General features: G+C 41.4%; 1 protein-coding gene across 1 annotated transcript; it reads right to left on the reverse strand.

The window, feature by feature from the left end:
• Positions 1-11,979: 11,979 nt before the first annotated feature.
• On the reverse strand, positions 11,980-13,530 carry LOC307036875 (uncharacterized protein). Its single transcript, XM_079677484.1, has 2 exons — positions 13,211-13,530; positions 11,980-13,124 (listed from the first exon to the last, which is right to left on the reverse strand). The coding sequence occupies exons 1-2, from the start codon at positions 13,398-13,400 to the stop codon at positions 12,460-12,462; spliced, it is 855 nt and encodes a 284-aa protein (XP_079533610.1). The 5' UTR covers positions 13,401-13,530; the 3' UTR covers positions 11,980-12,459.
• Between the last annotated feature and the right edge of the window lie 1,547 nt (positions 13,531-15,077).

Genomic DNA, 15,077 nt, shown 5'->3' on the forward strand with positions numbered 1-15,077 from the left:
AATCTCTTTGTCTACAGGTCAGAGTGCGAAATAATCGGGTGCCATCTTGTTTACACCCCACATGTGGAAAAACAAAGACAGGGCAATCGCCATTTCGTGAAATGCTAATTCAAAGCACTCCTTTCTTTGTTCTTATGCAGCTGGTTTCACTCCAATGAGGCATTTTCCTGACCTCCATCTTGTGAAGAACGAATAATACTTCTTGTCACAGTTGAAACTAGAAGGCTGAATCAATTTTTGGATATTAGAGGGAAGGATTGTTGTATTTCCAAAGATTTGAAATATTCCTGCTGGCAAATGTGTTTTGGCGGTTTTTGAAATTTCCTGCTGGCAAATGTGTTTTGGCGGTTTTTGAAATATTGCTGCTGGCAAATGTGTTTTGGCGGTTTTTGAAATATTATTCTGGCAAATGTGTTTTGGCGGTTTTTGAAATATTCTTGTAAATGTGTTTTGGCGGTTATGTGTGTTATGTGTGTTTAACCATAGTGTAAATTCCTATTTTAAAGATATTTTTGAGGAAACTAAGTTTCTCCTTGTTAAAAACGAGTCAGTTTTGAAACAGCTATTCCCTAGTGGATTAAGCTGGAATTTAAAATAGCGCACTCTGGTGGTAGTACAGAATTATTGCCCAAATAGCAGAAACACCATAACATTGTGAATATTCTTCTTTGCAAATGTGTTTTGGCGGTTATGTGTTGTGTTGTTTAACCATAGTGTGAATTCCTATTTTAAAGATATTTTTGAGGAAACTAAGTTTCTCCTTGTTAAAAACGAGTCAGTTTTGAAACAGCTATTCCCTAGTGGATTAAGCTGGAATTTAAAATAGCGCACTCTGGTGGTAGTACAGAATTATTACCCAAATAGCAGAAACACCATAACATTGTGAATTTGAACCAAATTCATATTTCAAAACTATACTGTACACTGTACAATTTTTATTTTTAACAATTTAAAATCTGCAAAAATTTTTATTTTTTAAACAATTTAGAATTTGCACAATTTTTATATTTTAATTTACTTTAATAATATTTAAAAAAAAAAAAAAAAAAAATTAAAAAAAAAAAAAAAATTAAAAAACCTGATTTAAAGTTAAGATCGGATGACATAGGATATTAAAATCAGGAACAAAGGTGCTAGTCGGAGGATTAGTGCTTCAATCCTTGATAAACTTCATAATTTCATTCGAATAAGAAGAGAACATGTCACTTAAAGACACTAAGTTGAGACCAGACGCAGGACCATGCACAACTGCAGATATTAAGGAAAGGGTAAAAATCAGATCAGATGCTACAACAGTTCCAAATCTTAGATGGAAGACATGGACCCAATATAAGAAACTGTTGGAACAGTGGCAAACGAGAGGACTGCTTCCAGCAGATAATCAGCCTGAACCAACGAAAGCCCATAGACAATCTGTAATTGACCATGAGAATGGAGAATACCTGCGAGAGCAACAAGCATGGATCAAAGCCGGACAACCCTCCTGGTATGGACCTGCAAAGATTGCTATGAACAAAGCGGAGATAAGAAAAGTACATGTTACAAGTCTGATGCTCCATTTAAAGTGTTCTGTAACAGTGACGGCAAACATGCACGTCGTTAAAAAACCAAATCCGCTAGAACAGGAACACACAGCGGAAAAAATAGAAGATGTTCCAATAATCCAAACTCCAAAGCTCTATCCAGACCTGCCTCAGAAACCTCCTCCTTACATAACGGAATCAGAACTGTTCTCTCAAGCCTCAGTACAGGCCCCAACTTTTAATGTTTCAGGAGGAATATTGAAGTTCGACGATGTCCCCACAGAAAGAAGTGTTAAAGAATTGGACTATGAAGTAAGAATGCTTCACAGTAAATCTGACCAGCTGCGGGAGATTTTCAAACACGAAATGCAAGAATTGAAGGACATGACTAGACAGCATCAACTTCCGCAAAACACATTACGAACACCTATGTCATTCCAGCCCAACAAGAAACCTCCCAGTGCTGAGGCATCATCTATGGCAGGTTCGGACATGCCGATTTTCTCTCTGCTACCACCAAAAAACACAGGGATGGATGATCAGGAAAAGTCCAGAGTGCAACAGGACAAACAAAAGCAACAAGAAGAGGAGAAATTCCGGGAGATGATGGTAGAAAAACATGGACAGGACAAAGAAAAGGAAGAAAGAAAACTACAAATAACAGAAACATGGGGAAAATCACAAACAACACGCCGAACAAACTACTCTCCTGACTATTCCAAAGGACAGGAAGATGACGACGGTGCACAGTCGGAGACCAGTGTACACTCCCCATATCATGAACAGTCACAGCAAGAACGCGGTTTTGCATCTCCTCCTGAGAATACTAGTAGTGACGAAAATGAGCAACATTACTCTGGGACATGCCCAAAAACAAAAAAAAACAAGACCTCTCAAAGAACCAGGACAGGAGTACATACCTCCATGCCATTGATAGCGGCTGGAAGAGGATTTGATTACCAACCATGGACTCACAGGGACATGGAATCTTTAGTGGCCAAACTACCTCCACTCACCCAAGGAGGACAGAAGTGGGTGAATGATCTGGAGAAATACACAGTCCAAGACCACCTGTGCTTGGGAGACATGAGGGCATTGCTTGGAAGGATAGAGGGAAGACTAGAGGCAAGAACAGTGGATTCCCAGGCTAAATGCACCAACTCTCCAGATGATATTTCATTCAACAAAATCCGGTCGAGGTATTGGGCTGCCATTCGTCACATTTACCCAACAACACGCAGTTTACATGCCCTCAACAGCCTGAGAAAAGAGCCTGGGGAAGACATGCATGCCTTCCTGAAGAAATGTGAAGGAGTGTGGGAGGACTGCACTGGAGAACGACATGACACTTCGCCAGCTGTCATAATGTTGTGGAAGAACGCAGTCATAAAAGCCCTTCCCAAATCAGTGCAGGCAAGCCTGGGAGATGTCGTGGGATTGGAAGCTAAACTCCCAGAAGAATGGAGATTAAATCTCATACACCACGACATGAAATACCAGGAAACAATGGTGGAAGACGATGAAGACACAAAGAAACTGGCGAAAAGACTATTGAAGATGCAGGTAGCTGAGAAAGATAACGAAGCTAATACAAACAAGAAATTGACAAGGCAGATGCCAGCTGTAACAGCAAAAGTCATACTAACAGAGAAAGAAGTGCAGACGCCTCAAACAGTTCAAACTCAGATAGTGCCAGAAAATCAGATGCAGAACCAACAAAGAGGTAGAGGAGGTTTCCAAGGAAGAGGCAGAGGAAGAGTTTTCCGGTTTGAGGGATGCTACTTATGCGGTCAGCCGGGCCATTGGGCTAGAGATTGTCCAAATCAACAAACACAATACCCACCACCATCTTTACAATACAACCCTACGCAATTTCAACAGCCCCAGACACAACAGTATCATCCCCAAGCACAGCAACCGCCTGTGTATACCCCTGTCCAACTACAGCCACAAGCACCCATGTACATGCCTTCACAGTATCAACAGAGGGGAGGGCCTAGTGGAGGCAGAGGAGTTCAGGGACAACCAGGAGGAGGAGGGGTGCCAAACATGAACCAGATGCCTCTGACAGCTTGGAGTGGTCCATATGTATGAGGAGGCCCAGAGGATCCAATCACAGGTGATGTAATTCCAGCCCAAGATGAACCAATGGTCACCTGTGAGATTGAGGGGGAGAAGGTGGAAATGATGGTGGACACAGGAGCCACAGCTTCCTGTTTGACAAGATTGAAGGGAAAACCACCACCACTCTCAAATCATACCCTCAAAACAGTTGGATACTCGGGAAAAATTGATGTACAGAGATATACATTACCATTGGTCACAAAAATTGGGAAGCAGCTCCTGCAACATCCTTTCCTCTATGCCCCAAACTGTCCCATAAATCTGATGGGGAGAGACCTGCTCGTAAAATCAGGAGCGAGAATACTATGCACACCAGATGGGCTGATAATCCAGTTTCCAGGCCAGATACCACTCCACCAGACATACGACGGACAACAGAGAATCATGATGATGGCAGCAAATCCAGAAAACGGCGAAGAAAATGACACAACCACTGTGTACTGGAGCCGCCTGATCACCACTGAAATCGATACTCCACATGTCCAAAGAACATACATGGCCTGGAAACCATGGATAAATACACTAGGACCCTATGGGCCCCCGCAAGATCCTCTACATTGTACGTACAATTATCTTAGGCGACCAGATGAAGAATATCAAGATGCATGGATGGAAGATAAAGAGGGAAGGATGGAAGATTTGACTGTGGCAGACATCTACGTAGGACCGCAGGGTGTAGCAGCAGCGGTAAAACTCACACCAGAACAAAACCAATGGTACAATCTATCTGAAGAAGCTGTTCCTCATGTCACACTCGCCATGACCATAGGAGCTGAGTCCAGATCATTGGGTCCAATGATAAAGACTGCATTGAACACTGAATGGATGGCGACAGAATCACCTTTTCTGTGGCAATCGATAGACCAGACAATGTGGAGGATTGGGAACAACAGCCAGGAACGAGGACTATTGGAGAAGCAAGAATTGGACAGAGATCATGGCCGAGAACACACAAACCATCCGGACACAGAAGAAATGCTAATTCAGGTGCCTACACATCTTTGGACCACCGGAGACTACGATGTTGGATTAGTGAATCATGAAGTCTCAGTGGAGCTGGTGGAAGATTACAAACCATGTTGGCGGCCGCAATACAAGTTGAAGCAAGAACAAATAGATGGGATAGGAAACACCATTCAAGGATTGTTGCAGGCTGGAGTAATCAGGCACACCGGCTCGAATTGGAATACTCCCATCTTACCGGTACCAAAAGCTGGAAACAAGGGATGGAGAATGGTCCATGATCTGAGAGAAGTCAACAATGTGACTAAAACTGCTAATATTCCTGTTCCCGATCCACATGTAGCATTACAAAATCTTAACCCAGGTCACAAATATTTCACAGTGATAGATCTAGCTAATGCATTCTTTTGCTTACCATTAGATCCAAAAGTCCAGGATATATTTGCTTTTACGTACCAAGGACAGCGATATACCTATAATCGGATGCCACAGGGTTACAAGGATAGCCCAGGACTATTTAACAGTGCTTTGAAACAAGACCTCAGTGCATTGCACCTACCGGAGGGAGTAATTTTGATACAATATGTTGATGATTTGCTGCTAGCCGGGCCAGATGCAGCAACATGTCTGACTGTGACACAACAATTGCTAATCCTACTGGCCAATGTGGGCTATAAGGTGAAGAGAGAAAAAACACAGATCGCAAGGAGAACAGTTACATTCCTGGGAAGGATGATTTCCTCAAACAGTCTAACTCTGACACCAGCACAACGGACTTCCATCCTCTCCCAACCAAAGCCCAAAACAGTGCAACAAATGCTTGCGTTCCTGGGCCTGACAGGTTACAGTAGGACGTACATACCTGACTATGTGGATTTGACACAACCACTGAGACACATAATTGCAGAAGCAGGAAACAGAAATCTAAAAGCCACTCTCGAGTGGACATTGTTGGCCGAAGAAGCTTTCACGAAGACGAAGCAAGCCCTGAGTCAAGCGGCACACCTTTCCACTCCGGATTATGACGATGATTTTTGCCTTGATGTTTCTGAATCAGGTGGAGTAGTCAATGGAGTCCTGTTTCAGAAAAAAGGGGGAGTGAGACAGGTACTGATGTACCATAGCTCAAAGCTAGACAATATAGAACTGGGCCAGACAGGATGTGCAAGACACCTAGCTGCACTAGCAAAAGTCATTGAGAAAACTGCACATGTGGTAATGTGCCACCCATTGAAAGTAAACACAGCCCATGGAGTAGTAGCATTCATAAATTCACAGGCATTCACATTTTCCCCAATCAGGAAAATCAAGATTCAGACCAGTCTGTTGAAACCACACATAACATACCAAAGTGGTTTAACAAACATGTCTACAGGACTGAGCACGGAAGAGCACACACCCCATGACTGTCAGTTCGTCTCCCAAAAGGATCTCAAGATAAGATCAGATTTAGAAACAGATCCTCTGGACCAACCAGACTTCACTCTCTACAGTGACGGCTGCTGTTACAAGGGAGATGACGGGAATGTGGCCTCCTATGCAGTAGTCCGGCAGGAGGGAGAAAATGTACAAACCATAGAAGCAGAAATCATCCCCCAACCTGCTTCGGCCCAACTGGCAGAAGTAGTGGCACTCACCAAAGCCTTGGAGCATGCAGAGGGACGACGAGTCAACATCTATACAGATTCAGCATATGCCTATGGAGCAGTGCATATAGACGGACCACAGTGGATCAGAAGAGGGTTCCTAACATCTGCTAAGACACCAGTAAAACATGCCGAAGCTCTAAAACTACTGCTGACATCTTTGCTGTTGCCCGCAAAAGTGGCAGTAATGAAATGCAAAGGACATCAAATATTGAACAATGCAATATCCAGAGGAAATGATGCAGCAGACAAAGCAGCAAAGAAGGCAGGAGGGTACAGCAAGCAAATGATATGTACAAAGGCTAATAGTCAAGAGGAGTTAACCACTGAACACATCAAAGACATGCAAAAATATGCTGGAGTGTATGAACAGAATCAATGGAGTCAGAAGGGAGCAAAGGAAGTAGATGGCCTGTGGAGAGCCCACGACGGCCGTTTAGTCGCACCTGCAAAGTTATGCCACCTGCTAATAGAACAATCACATGGTCCCACTCATGTAGGCAAAGCAAGAACAACAAAAGACATTGAACAACAGTGGTGGCATCCCTACATGAAGGACATGGTTGAAAACTTTGTTAATGACTGTGACACGTGCAATGCATTCAATGTAAAAAAGCCATATAAGTGCCCAATGGGAAGATATCCAGTCCCAGAAGCCCCATTCAAAGACATTTGTATTGATTATACAGACATGGGAGCAGACAATGTGGTCAGAGGGTTTAGATATATGTTAGTAATGATAGATCGTTATACGAGATGGATTGAAGCCATTCCCTGCAAAAAAGAAGACGCAAAGACAGTCATAAAATGGCTCAAAACAGAACTCGTACCCCGTTATGGAGTGCCAAGGATAATAAGATCAGACAATGGTTCACATTTTACAAGCAAACATTTGGAGGAAGTTGAGTTATATTTCGGTATAATTCATAAGTTTGGGTCAGCATACCACCCACAATCTCAGGGTATAGTAGAAAGAGCAAATAGAACATTAAAGGGGAAAATAGCAAAAGTCATTTTTGGCACAAACATGAAATGGGTAGATGCTTTGCCTCTGGCACTCATGTCAATGAGATCTTCTGAGGGTGCTAAAACACATCTTTCACCCCATGAGTTGTTAACTGGTCGGCCAATGCCTGGGCCTCCTAGAGAAGGAGGGACTGGCCCAGTTTTAGACATCAGACAAATAGAAGTGGATGAATATGTCAGGGCTCTGAGTAATATTATCCAAGTCTTGTCTACACAGGTTCAGAGAACTGCAGAAACACCAGACGAGACACCAGAAGAGACTCCTGTACGGCCGGGGGACTGGGTGAGGTTGAAAGTTCACAAAAGAAAGTGGGCTGAACCCAGGTGGACGGGTCCGTGGGAAGTAGTTGAAAGAACTTCACACGCTCTCCGGATAAAAGGTAAAAAAGGAGCAAATTGGCACCACCTGACACATTGTCGCCCTGCACCGGCACCTTCCAGAAAGCTCTCGGAAGTTAGTACTGATTTGGCAGAGCTGGAACAAAACAAATAACAAATCAAGAGATATTAAGATAGAAACAGCTCAAAAGACGAATTGTCTTTGTAGATTGAATACTAAAACGGAATAACCATTCTTGTTTTAGATCTGAGACCTATTTATTTTACTATTCAAAAAAGAGTCCAATATTTTTGTTTTATTATTTTCTATATATTTATTTTTGCTTTCATTATTTGGAACTGATATAACCATGGGTAAAATTGATGAAGTGCCATTCAAGAAGTCAGAACAATTAAGGGGCACCAAAGGGATAAGAATCGTAATATCATTGTTAGCTCTGTTCATCACAATTGGCATTTTCCTGGTTGGGAAGGGGATACAGCATCATCAAGAACCCGAATCCATTCGTGCACTCGTAGAAAATGCCACTGTCACTAATGAACCTTCAACTGTGTTTGAGAGACTTCCATTTATCCCCAGAGCCAAAAGAACAGCGGAGAGACAGGAGGAAGGGTTAGAAATACTCATCCCCAGAGGTGAAGCGGTTACGGTCAGTCTTGATGTGTGTGATGTGGTTGTATGTGGAGAGCTGCAAGACAAAACAGGCCATGACGTTTATGGGTGCATTCATGCTTGGGGACGGCCAGATGATAATTCATGGTGTCCCAGTTCAGAGAAGGTATATTGGAGTGCTAGGGCAGAAGGAAATAACAATCCCCCTGGGTTGACGTTTAGGTCTCAGCTATCTTTTTCCAAAGGTCGCCATAGTGGAGGCATGAACAAACACAATCCAATAATAATTGCTTTTAAAAGCGCACTCACTCCCCATTTCAAGAAAAAGGGAGACGTCACTGCATTCCATTTATTGATGGGGATAGAAGTTCCAGGAAATGACCCAATGGGATCAATTTTAGTGAAAATAATTGACCCACCAGCTGATATAATTCCTGATCTCGCCCCAATATATACTGAATCCCCTTTTAAACGAGAACCAGAAATACTCCCTGCTAAATCTGTGAACAATCCATTGGTCACCTATCTGAGTACCACCTCTATACAGAAAGTCATAGCAGTAGAAACAGGATACGAGGACACAAATTCCTGGTTAGACTGGGTTGTTTATTCTGTTAAGCAGAGCAAGATGGCGGACTGTCTGGCTTGTGCGGCTGCCCGACCAAGTTTGGGAACAGTGCCATTTCCATTTAACGCCCACAATAACCCAAGAGAACAGCTCTGTATGTACAAACTCTATGGAAAAAAATCCCCAGCAGATTGTGTCGACATTGCACAAAAATATCCAGTGGTAAAAATGAATGACATTCCACCTGATTTCACATCTTACGAGGGACTTTATGATTGCATCACAAGGGACTACCTAAAAGGTATAGAAGTAGGTACTCTTAAGTGGTGCAATTCTACAACGATTTTAAGCCAGCAGGATTTTCTCCCAGGTATAGCCATGCCCATCAGGCAGTATCCCAGAACAGATGTGTGGTGGTATTGTGGTACTAAAACCCTGTTCTCAGTTTTACCACGAGATTGGACAGGGACCTGTGCTCTGGTACAGCTAGTGATGCCTTTTTATGCAGTACCAATGACGGCCGAGCAATTGATAAACATGGCGGTCCAACCCAAAGCAACTAGAGCCAAAAGGTCAGTCGGAAGAGGGAGTTTTGATTCCACTGTGTACATTGACAACATAGGGGTGCCCAGGGGAGTCCCAGATGAGTTTAAAGCTAGAAACCAGATCTTAGCAGGGTTGGAATCCATCTTTCTTTGGCCCACCATAAATAAGAACGTGGACTGGATTAACTATATCTACTACAATCAGCAGAGGTTCATAAATGACTCCAAGGATGCGATGAAGGGACTAAGTGAACAACTGGACAAGACCAGCCAGATGTCTTTGCAGAACAGAGTGGCCCTAGATATGTTGTTGGCAGAAAAAGGGGGAGTATGCAAAATGTTTGGAACATTATGTTGTACTTTCATCCCAAACAATACCTCACCTGATGGATCGGTAACCAAGGCTCTGAAAGGACTCACTACTCTGAGCATGGAGTTAGCAGACAACAGTGGGATAGAGAAGAACCCCCTCGAGGATTTCTTGGGTGGCTGGCTGGGGAAGTACAAGGGTTTTTTACTAAATGGACTGATCTCTGTCTCAGGTGTGATCGGGACATTGGCACTGGGTAGTTGTTGTTTCTCAACCTGCATCCGCGCTTGTGTAAACCGACTGATTAATGGGGCCCTCAACCAGGAATATGCTAGGGGTCAATATCAAATGGGGGGACAGTTTCCAATGTTAGTAGAACAGGACAATCCACCCCCATATACAGATGTTGATGAAAATGACGAGTTAGTTTGAATGATGTTAAATTATATGGATGTTCAGAGATGAGATTGTTCGATGAATGTCCAGCCGATGAGATTCTTTAAATGATATCATAAGAAGAAGTGAGCAAAATGGAACCATGGAACCAATCCATTTCAATTTATTTTATACTATTCCAAGATAGTATATTTTTATTTCAATTTATTTTATACTATTCCAAGATAGTATATTTTTATTTCAATTTATATTATACTATTCCAAGATAGTGTATTTTTATTTCAATTTATATTATACTATTCCAAGATAGTGTATTTTTATTTCAATTTATATTATACTATTCCAAGATAGTGTATTTTTATTTCAATTTATTTTATACTATTCCAAGATAGTATATTTTTATTTCAATTTATTTTATACTATTCCAAGATAGTATATTTTTATTTCAATTTATTTTATACTATTCCAAGATAGTATATTTTTATTTCAATTTATTTTATACTATACCATGATGGTCTATTTTATTGCTATTCTAGAATGGTTTATTTCTTTTCACTTTGTAAAAACAAGTGCCTTAACACTGAGCGTGGTATGAGAACGGTTTCTGTGAAAGGAGGGAGGAAGAAATGTTCTGATACCAAGCCATTGCTGCTATTTTGAAGAATGATATTGAATGTAAACACTAGAAGTTATGCACAAGGGAAAACTTTTATGTTTGAACACAGACAAGAATTTATTTTGTATTTTTGTAAAGCCGGCTGTAAAACCATTCCATTTGATTGTATGTTTGTTAATATGAGATATGTAATATGCAAAGTTCAGATGAAGAACTCATTGATTTCAGTATTATACACACCTTTTAGGTGTGTAAGGAGGGACTGTTAGAAATTAAAATCAATGTTTTAATGGGGAAATGTAGTTTAAACATGCCGTCAGTTTTAATGCTCTTTTATACTGAAAAACCAGAAATTCTTGTGCACAAGCAGTTAAGCTTTTATTCTGAAAATCCTTCATCTCCGGTTAGCATTTAGCATGTGGCTAATATACGATTTCCTGAAGAGGTGAATTTAGTAGCGAAATGATATGGAGTGGTGCAAACCGAAGCCTACTGATTTAACACTACAACTATAGATGTCGAGATACTACCATGCTGAATATTAAATGAAGGTACAGTTTATTTGAATACATTGTTTACAGACGAGAGTAGCATGTGACAACATCCGGAATGACCGGAAACCAAACGAGCCGAGAAGTATTGTTTAGAGTATTGATTACAGCGTTTAGAATGTGTTAAATGAAAAGTGATGAAAGAGAATATGAGGAGAAACGGTGTGTTAAGCATATATTGAATGTGAAAAGAACCTATCCTCTGTTTAAATGCAATAACGGACATTGGAGACGAGGCGAGCCGGCTGGCGGGGAGGAGCCAGCACACCATATATAAACCACCGGAGGAGAGATCCACGCTCTTGGCTTCCCTATCGAGGAGCGGATCACAGCTGTTTGTCTGACTGAACAATATTCTGTCTGTAACACTACCGCGCCTTTTTTAATTAAAGTACCCAATTGAACTTTCACAGAGACTCCATTTAGTCTCCTATTTTAAAGCTTCTCTCCTGGACGGGAGAATAACGAACACAGTTAACACTTCCTCCAGGAAGTACCGGAGTTGGGGACTACAGTCATAGACATATAAAGAGTAGACGCCGCATCGACCGCTACTGCCTATTGGCGCTGACGAGCCGTGGGGGCGCCATCTTGGACCGGTCACCCGCTCCACTCAGTGTAATCTGTCTGGAAGGCGCAATGAAGTGTCAGCGCATTTAATCAATCATAACTCGCTGAATACAAATCTGATTTTCACGTTTTTTTTTTTCTGCAAACGTGATATATGTAGGCATGATACCGGAAACATGTTTCGGCGTATTTTAATATTCATAGTAGGCTTAACAGCAATAGAATATTCTGGTATTTGATAGCCTATATGTTATGTATGATATGTATTTTGCAAAAGACACACAATACATAATATAGGCTAATATATACACACACACACACATATAAAAAAACATTAATGGTCTATATGATAGAGAAGCAGAAGCAGATTGTGTAGGCCTACTACTCAGCTATTTTAATAAGTTGAAAAATGAAGAAACAATAATACATTATACATAGACAGAAGTTATACATCATTAAAAATGAATATCTATATCTATGTCAGAAAAAATGAAATCTACATCTATATCTATATAAAAAATGTAAATGTTCAAGTTAAACACAAGAACATGACACCAGCCCGCCCCAAACCATATTTACACAAAGTTGCTCATGAAAGTTTAAATGAGCTAAAAGCCCTGAAAGAGTACTGTTTTGCAGAGCTTCTTTCTCGTGTTCCCTTTCTGCAGGTCAAGAGAGGTGAGTTTGGCAATGTAGGGTAGTCTTATTTTCAGAAACACAGACGACAACCAATGACAACAAGTTGGAATAATGGTTGTCGATGCCAAACTGCGTCTCCTCAATGTGTTCCCCAAGCTGAAAAACCTCCCCCGTTCCAATCTCCTCCCGGACGGTGTAGGTGACTGTCGACACCTTTGGAGCTTGCCTTGTTGAAGCTTGGTGAATCACCCTCTCTGCAGCTCTCAGCACCTTCACTGTGCCTTGTGATGGAATCACTAGGCCACCGTTGTTTTTCAGGGCTAGAAGGTGGTAGCTTTCATCAAATGATGAAGGTACAGCATCTCTGACCAAGCTTGCATGGCACACATCACAGGACAGCTTTCGCAGAATCTGCCGGACTACAAATCCTGCGATGTAGAGCAGCGCATTTTCCACCAGACCACCAAACTGAGTGGGAAGATAGCTGTGGTCACTCACAACAGCCGAAATGTTGGCGAATGGAGATGGGTGCTCTTCAGCAGTTTCAGCAGAGGACATCTCTACCGCAGACAGGGACACAGTGTGATCTTGGGCTGCCACATTGCCTGTCTCACTAGGTGAAACACCACACCGAACCATCAGACGGCGGAAGATGGCCTGGAACTTGCGTGCAGATGGATTGTTATTCCAGCCACCTTGTATGGAAAACAGGCACACAATACATACATTACTCATAAGTCATTTTCAGAATGTATTGCAATTAAAAGAACATCAACCCTACCTGACGCTCTGATGGAATTAAATAGGAGCTCCAAGTGATCCTGGCTGAACCTGTAGGTGAGGACATACCGCTGAACTTGGAGCAGTTCAGGAATCATCAGCATCAACGTGTCAATGTTAATCACAAATCCGATGACTGGCAAGTACCTGCAAAAGAAAAACATTTTATTACTCTGATCATGGCAAAACATATACAGTATACTTGTAGGACACTTAGCTAACTAGGAACAATGTAATTACAGAACTGGGATAACTTGAGAACAAGAACACATGCAAGAACACATGCAATACATACCATGTTGACACCTACATGTGCTTGATGTTGTGTAATACGTACCATTAGAAGCATCTGGGACCTCAAAAAACACTGAATACAAGATAATTCAAATAGAAACAAAACTGCAGATTGAAAAACATTGAAATAAGATAACATAATTTCAACATACATACCCTCCTTCTGATACCTGCAAAACTTGATGTTGTGTAATACATACTATTTAGAAGCATCTGGGACCTCAAAAACAATGAATACAAGATAATTCCAACAAACAAAACTGAACACAGAAAAACATTGAAATAAAAGAGCAAACTGTTAGCAGACAAAACTAAAGGAAAAAACATTGTAACAGTAGCATCATATGAACCTGATGTAGAGAACAGAGCATCTTATGAACTCGATGCATAACGGAACAGAGTATCGTTGAACTCATGTCGTGAACTTTTCATGCATGAATAACAAGCACTATTTTAATAGACCCCTTAGATCGGTGAAGTGGTGTTCCATCTTTTGTCACCAAAGTGAGCAAGTACTCCCTGGCTCTTGACAAAAATGCTTTCCTCTCTATCCAATTCAAAGCACCCAAGGGAGATTTGAATCCTTTGGCAAGAGGATTGCGTCCATTCATTGTGTCAAACAGCCTGTCAATAATCTATAAAGAAATATCGGCATCTAAATCACTATCATTACAGTGTTTCATTAGGCATCAGATAGTTGTAATCAATACTCATCTATTCAAGATATAAAGAGAACAGAGTACTTTTTTCTAAACTGTATGTTCAACGTGCAACATGCAAACTTAGTATTTGCTTGACTTCCTTCTCTCCATAGGCCTGTTTGTGCTACAGCAAATTTCACAAAGAGCTTTATCACTTTAAAATTTGTGAAGGTATGTTTAAGGTTATATACAAACTTTTGTATTTATGAATATGCAATATCACGGTTCATGAAAATATTTGCATGTTGAACTTAGAGAATTATCAATAAATTGTTCCTGATGCTCAAATCACATTTTGATCAATTATTTAAAAAAAACACGTACTTGGTTCTATAATCACTAACTGTTTACCTCAATGAATTCTGCCGTTGCCTCACAGTCTTTAAACTGAGAGTACCTAAGATCCCTCATTGTGCGGAGAGCAACTGACAGGGAGCGACTCAGTGTTTGTGCAGCCAGGGACACCCTCATCTTGTGGTTCTCAAAGTAAACATGTTTGTCTGTGATTTTATTGGCAGCATGCAGTCGGTCTTTTTTGCACATCATTGAGATGATTGATGAACCTCCACTTGATCTGTCCGGTGGTCGTTGCAATTCGACTATAGGCCTGCAGAGAAAGATTCAGTCACTGCTCACACAAGTACAAACAGCAAAATGTTGATCATCACGTCCAGCCATAACTGTGCTGTAAGGGTTTGGCGATAGTATCCTGTTAGCTGTTGTGTTTTAGTGTTTTGTATATCTGTCTTTTGATGTTAATTACTCTACTCTCTCTCTCCAGGTGTCGGCACTTCCTGTCCGTGTGGCACCTGCTAGAGTGATTCTTGTTCCCACCCCTGATTGTGTCCACCTGTGCCCCATTGCCTAGTGTGT

This window comes from Notothenia rossii (genome assembly GCF_949606895.1).
Source record: "Notothenia rossii genome assembly, chromosome: 4".
Lineage (NCBI taxonomy): Eukaryota > Metazoa > Chordata > Actinopteri > Perciformes > Nototheniidae > Notothenia > Notothenia rossii.

Bases quoted from the DNA above. Each gene is read 5' to 3' on its own strand.
- LOC307036875 (XM_079677484.1), bottom strand. From the start codon at position 13,400: ATGTTTTGCCATGATCAGAGTAATAAAATGTTTTTCTTTTGCAGGTAC. The intron at 13,125-13,210 runs GTAGGGTTGATG...TTTCCATACAAG, and splicing joins TAATTCCATCAGAGCGTCAG to GTGGCTGGAATAACAATCCA.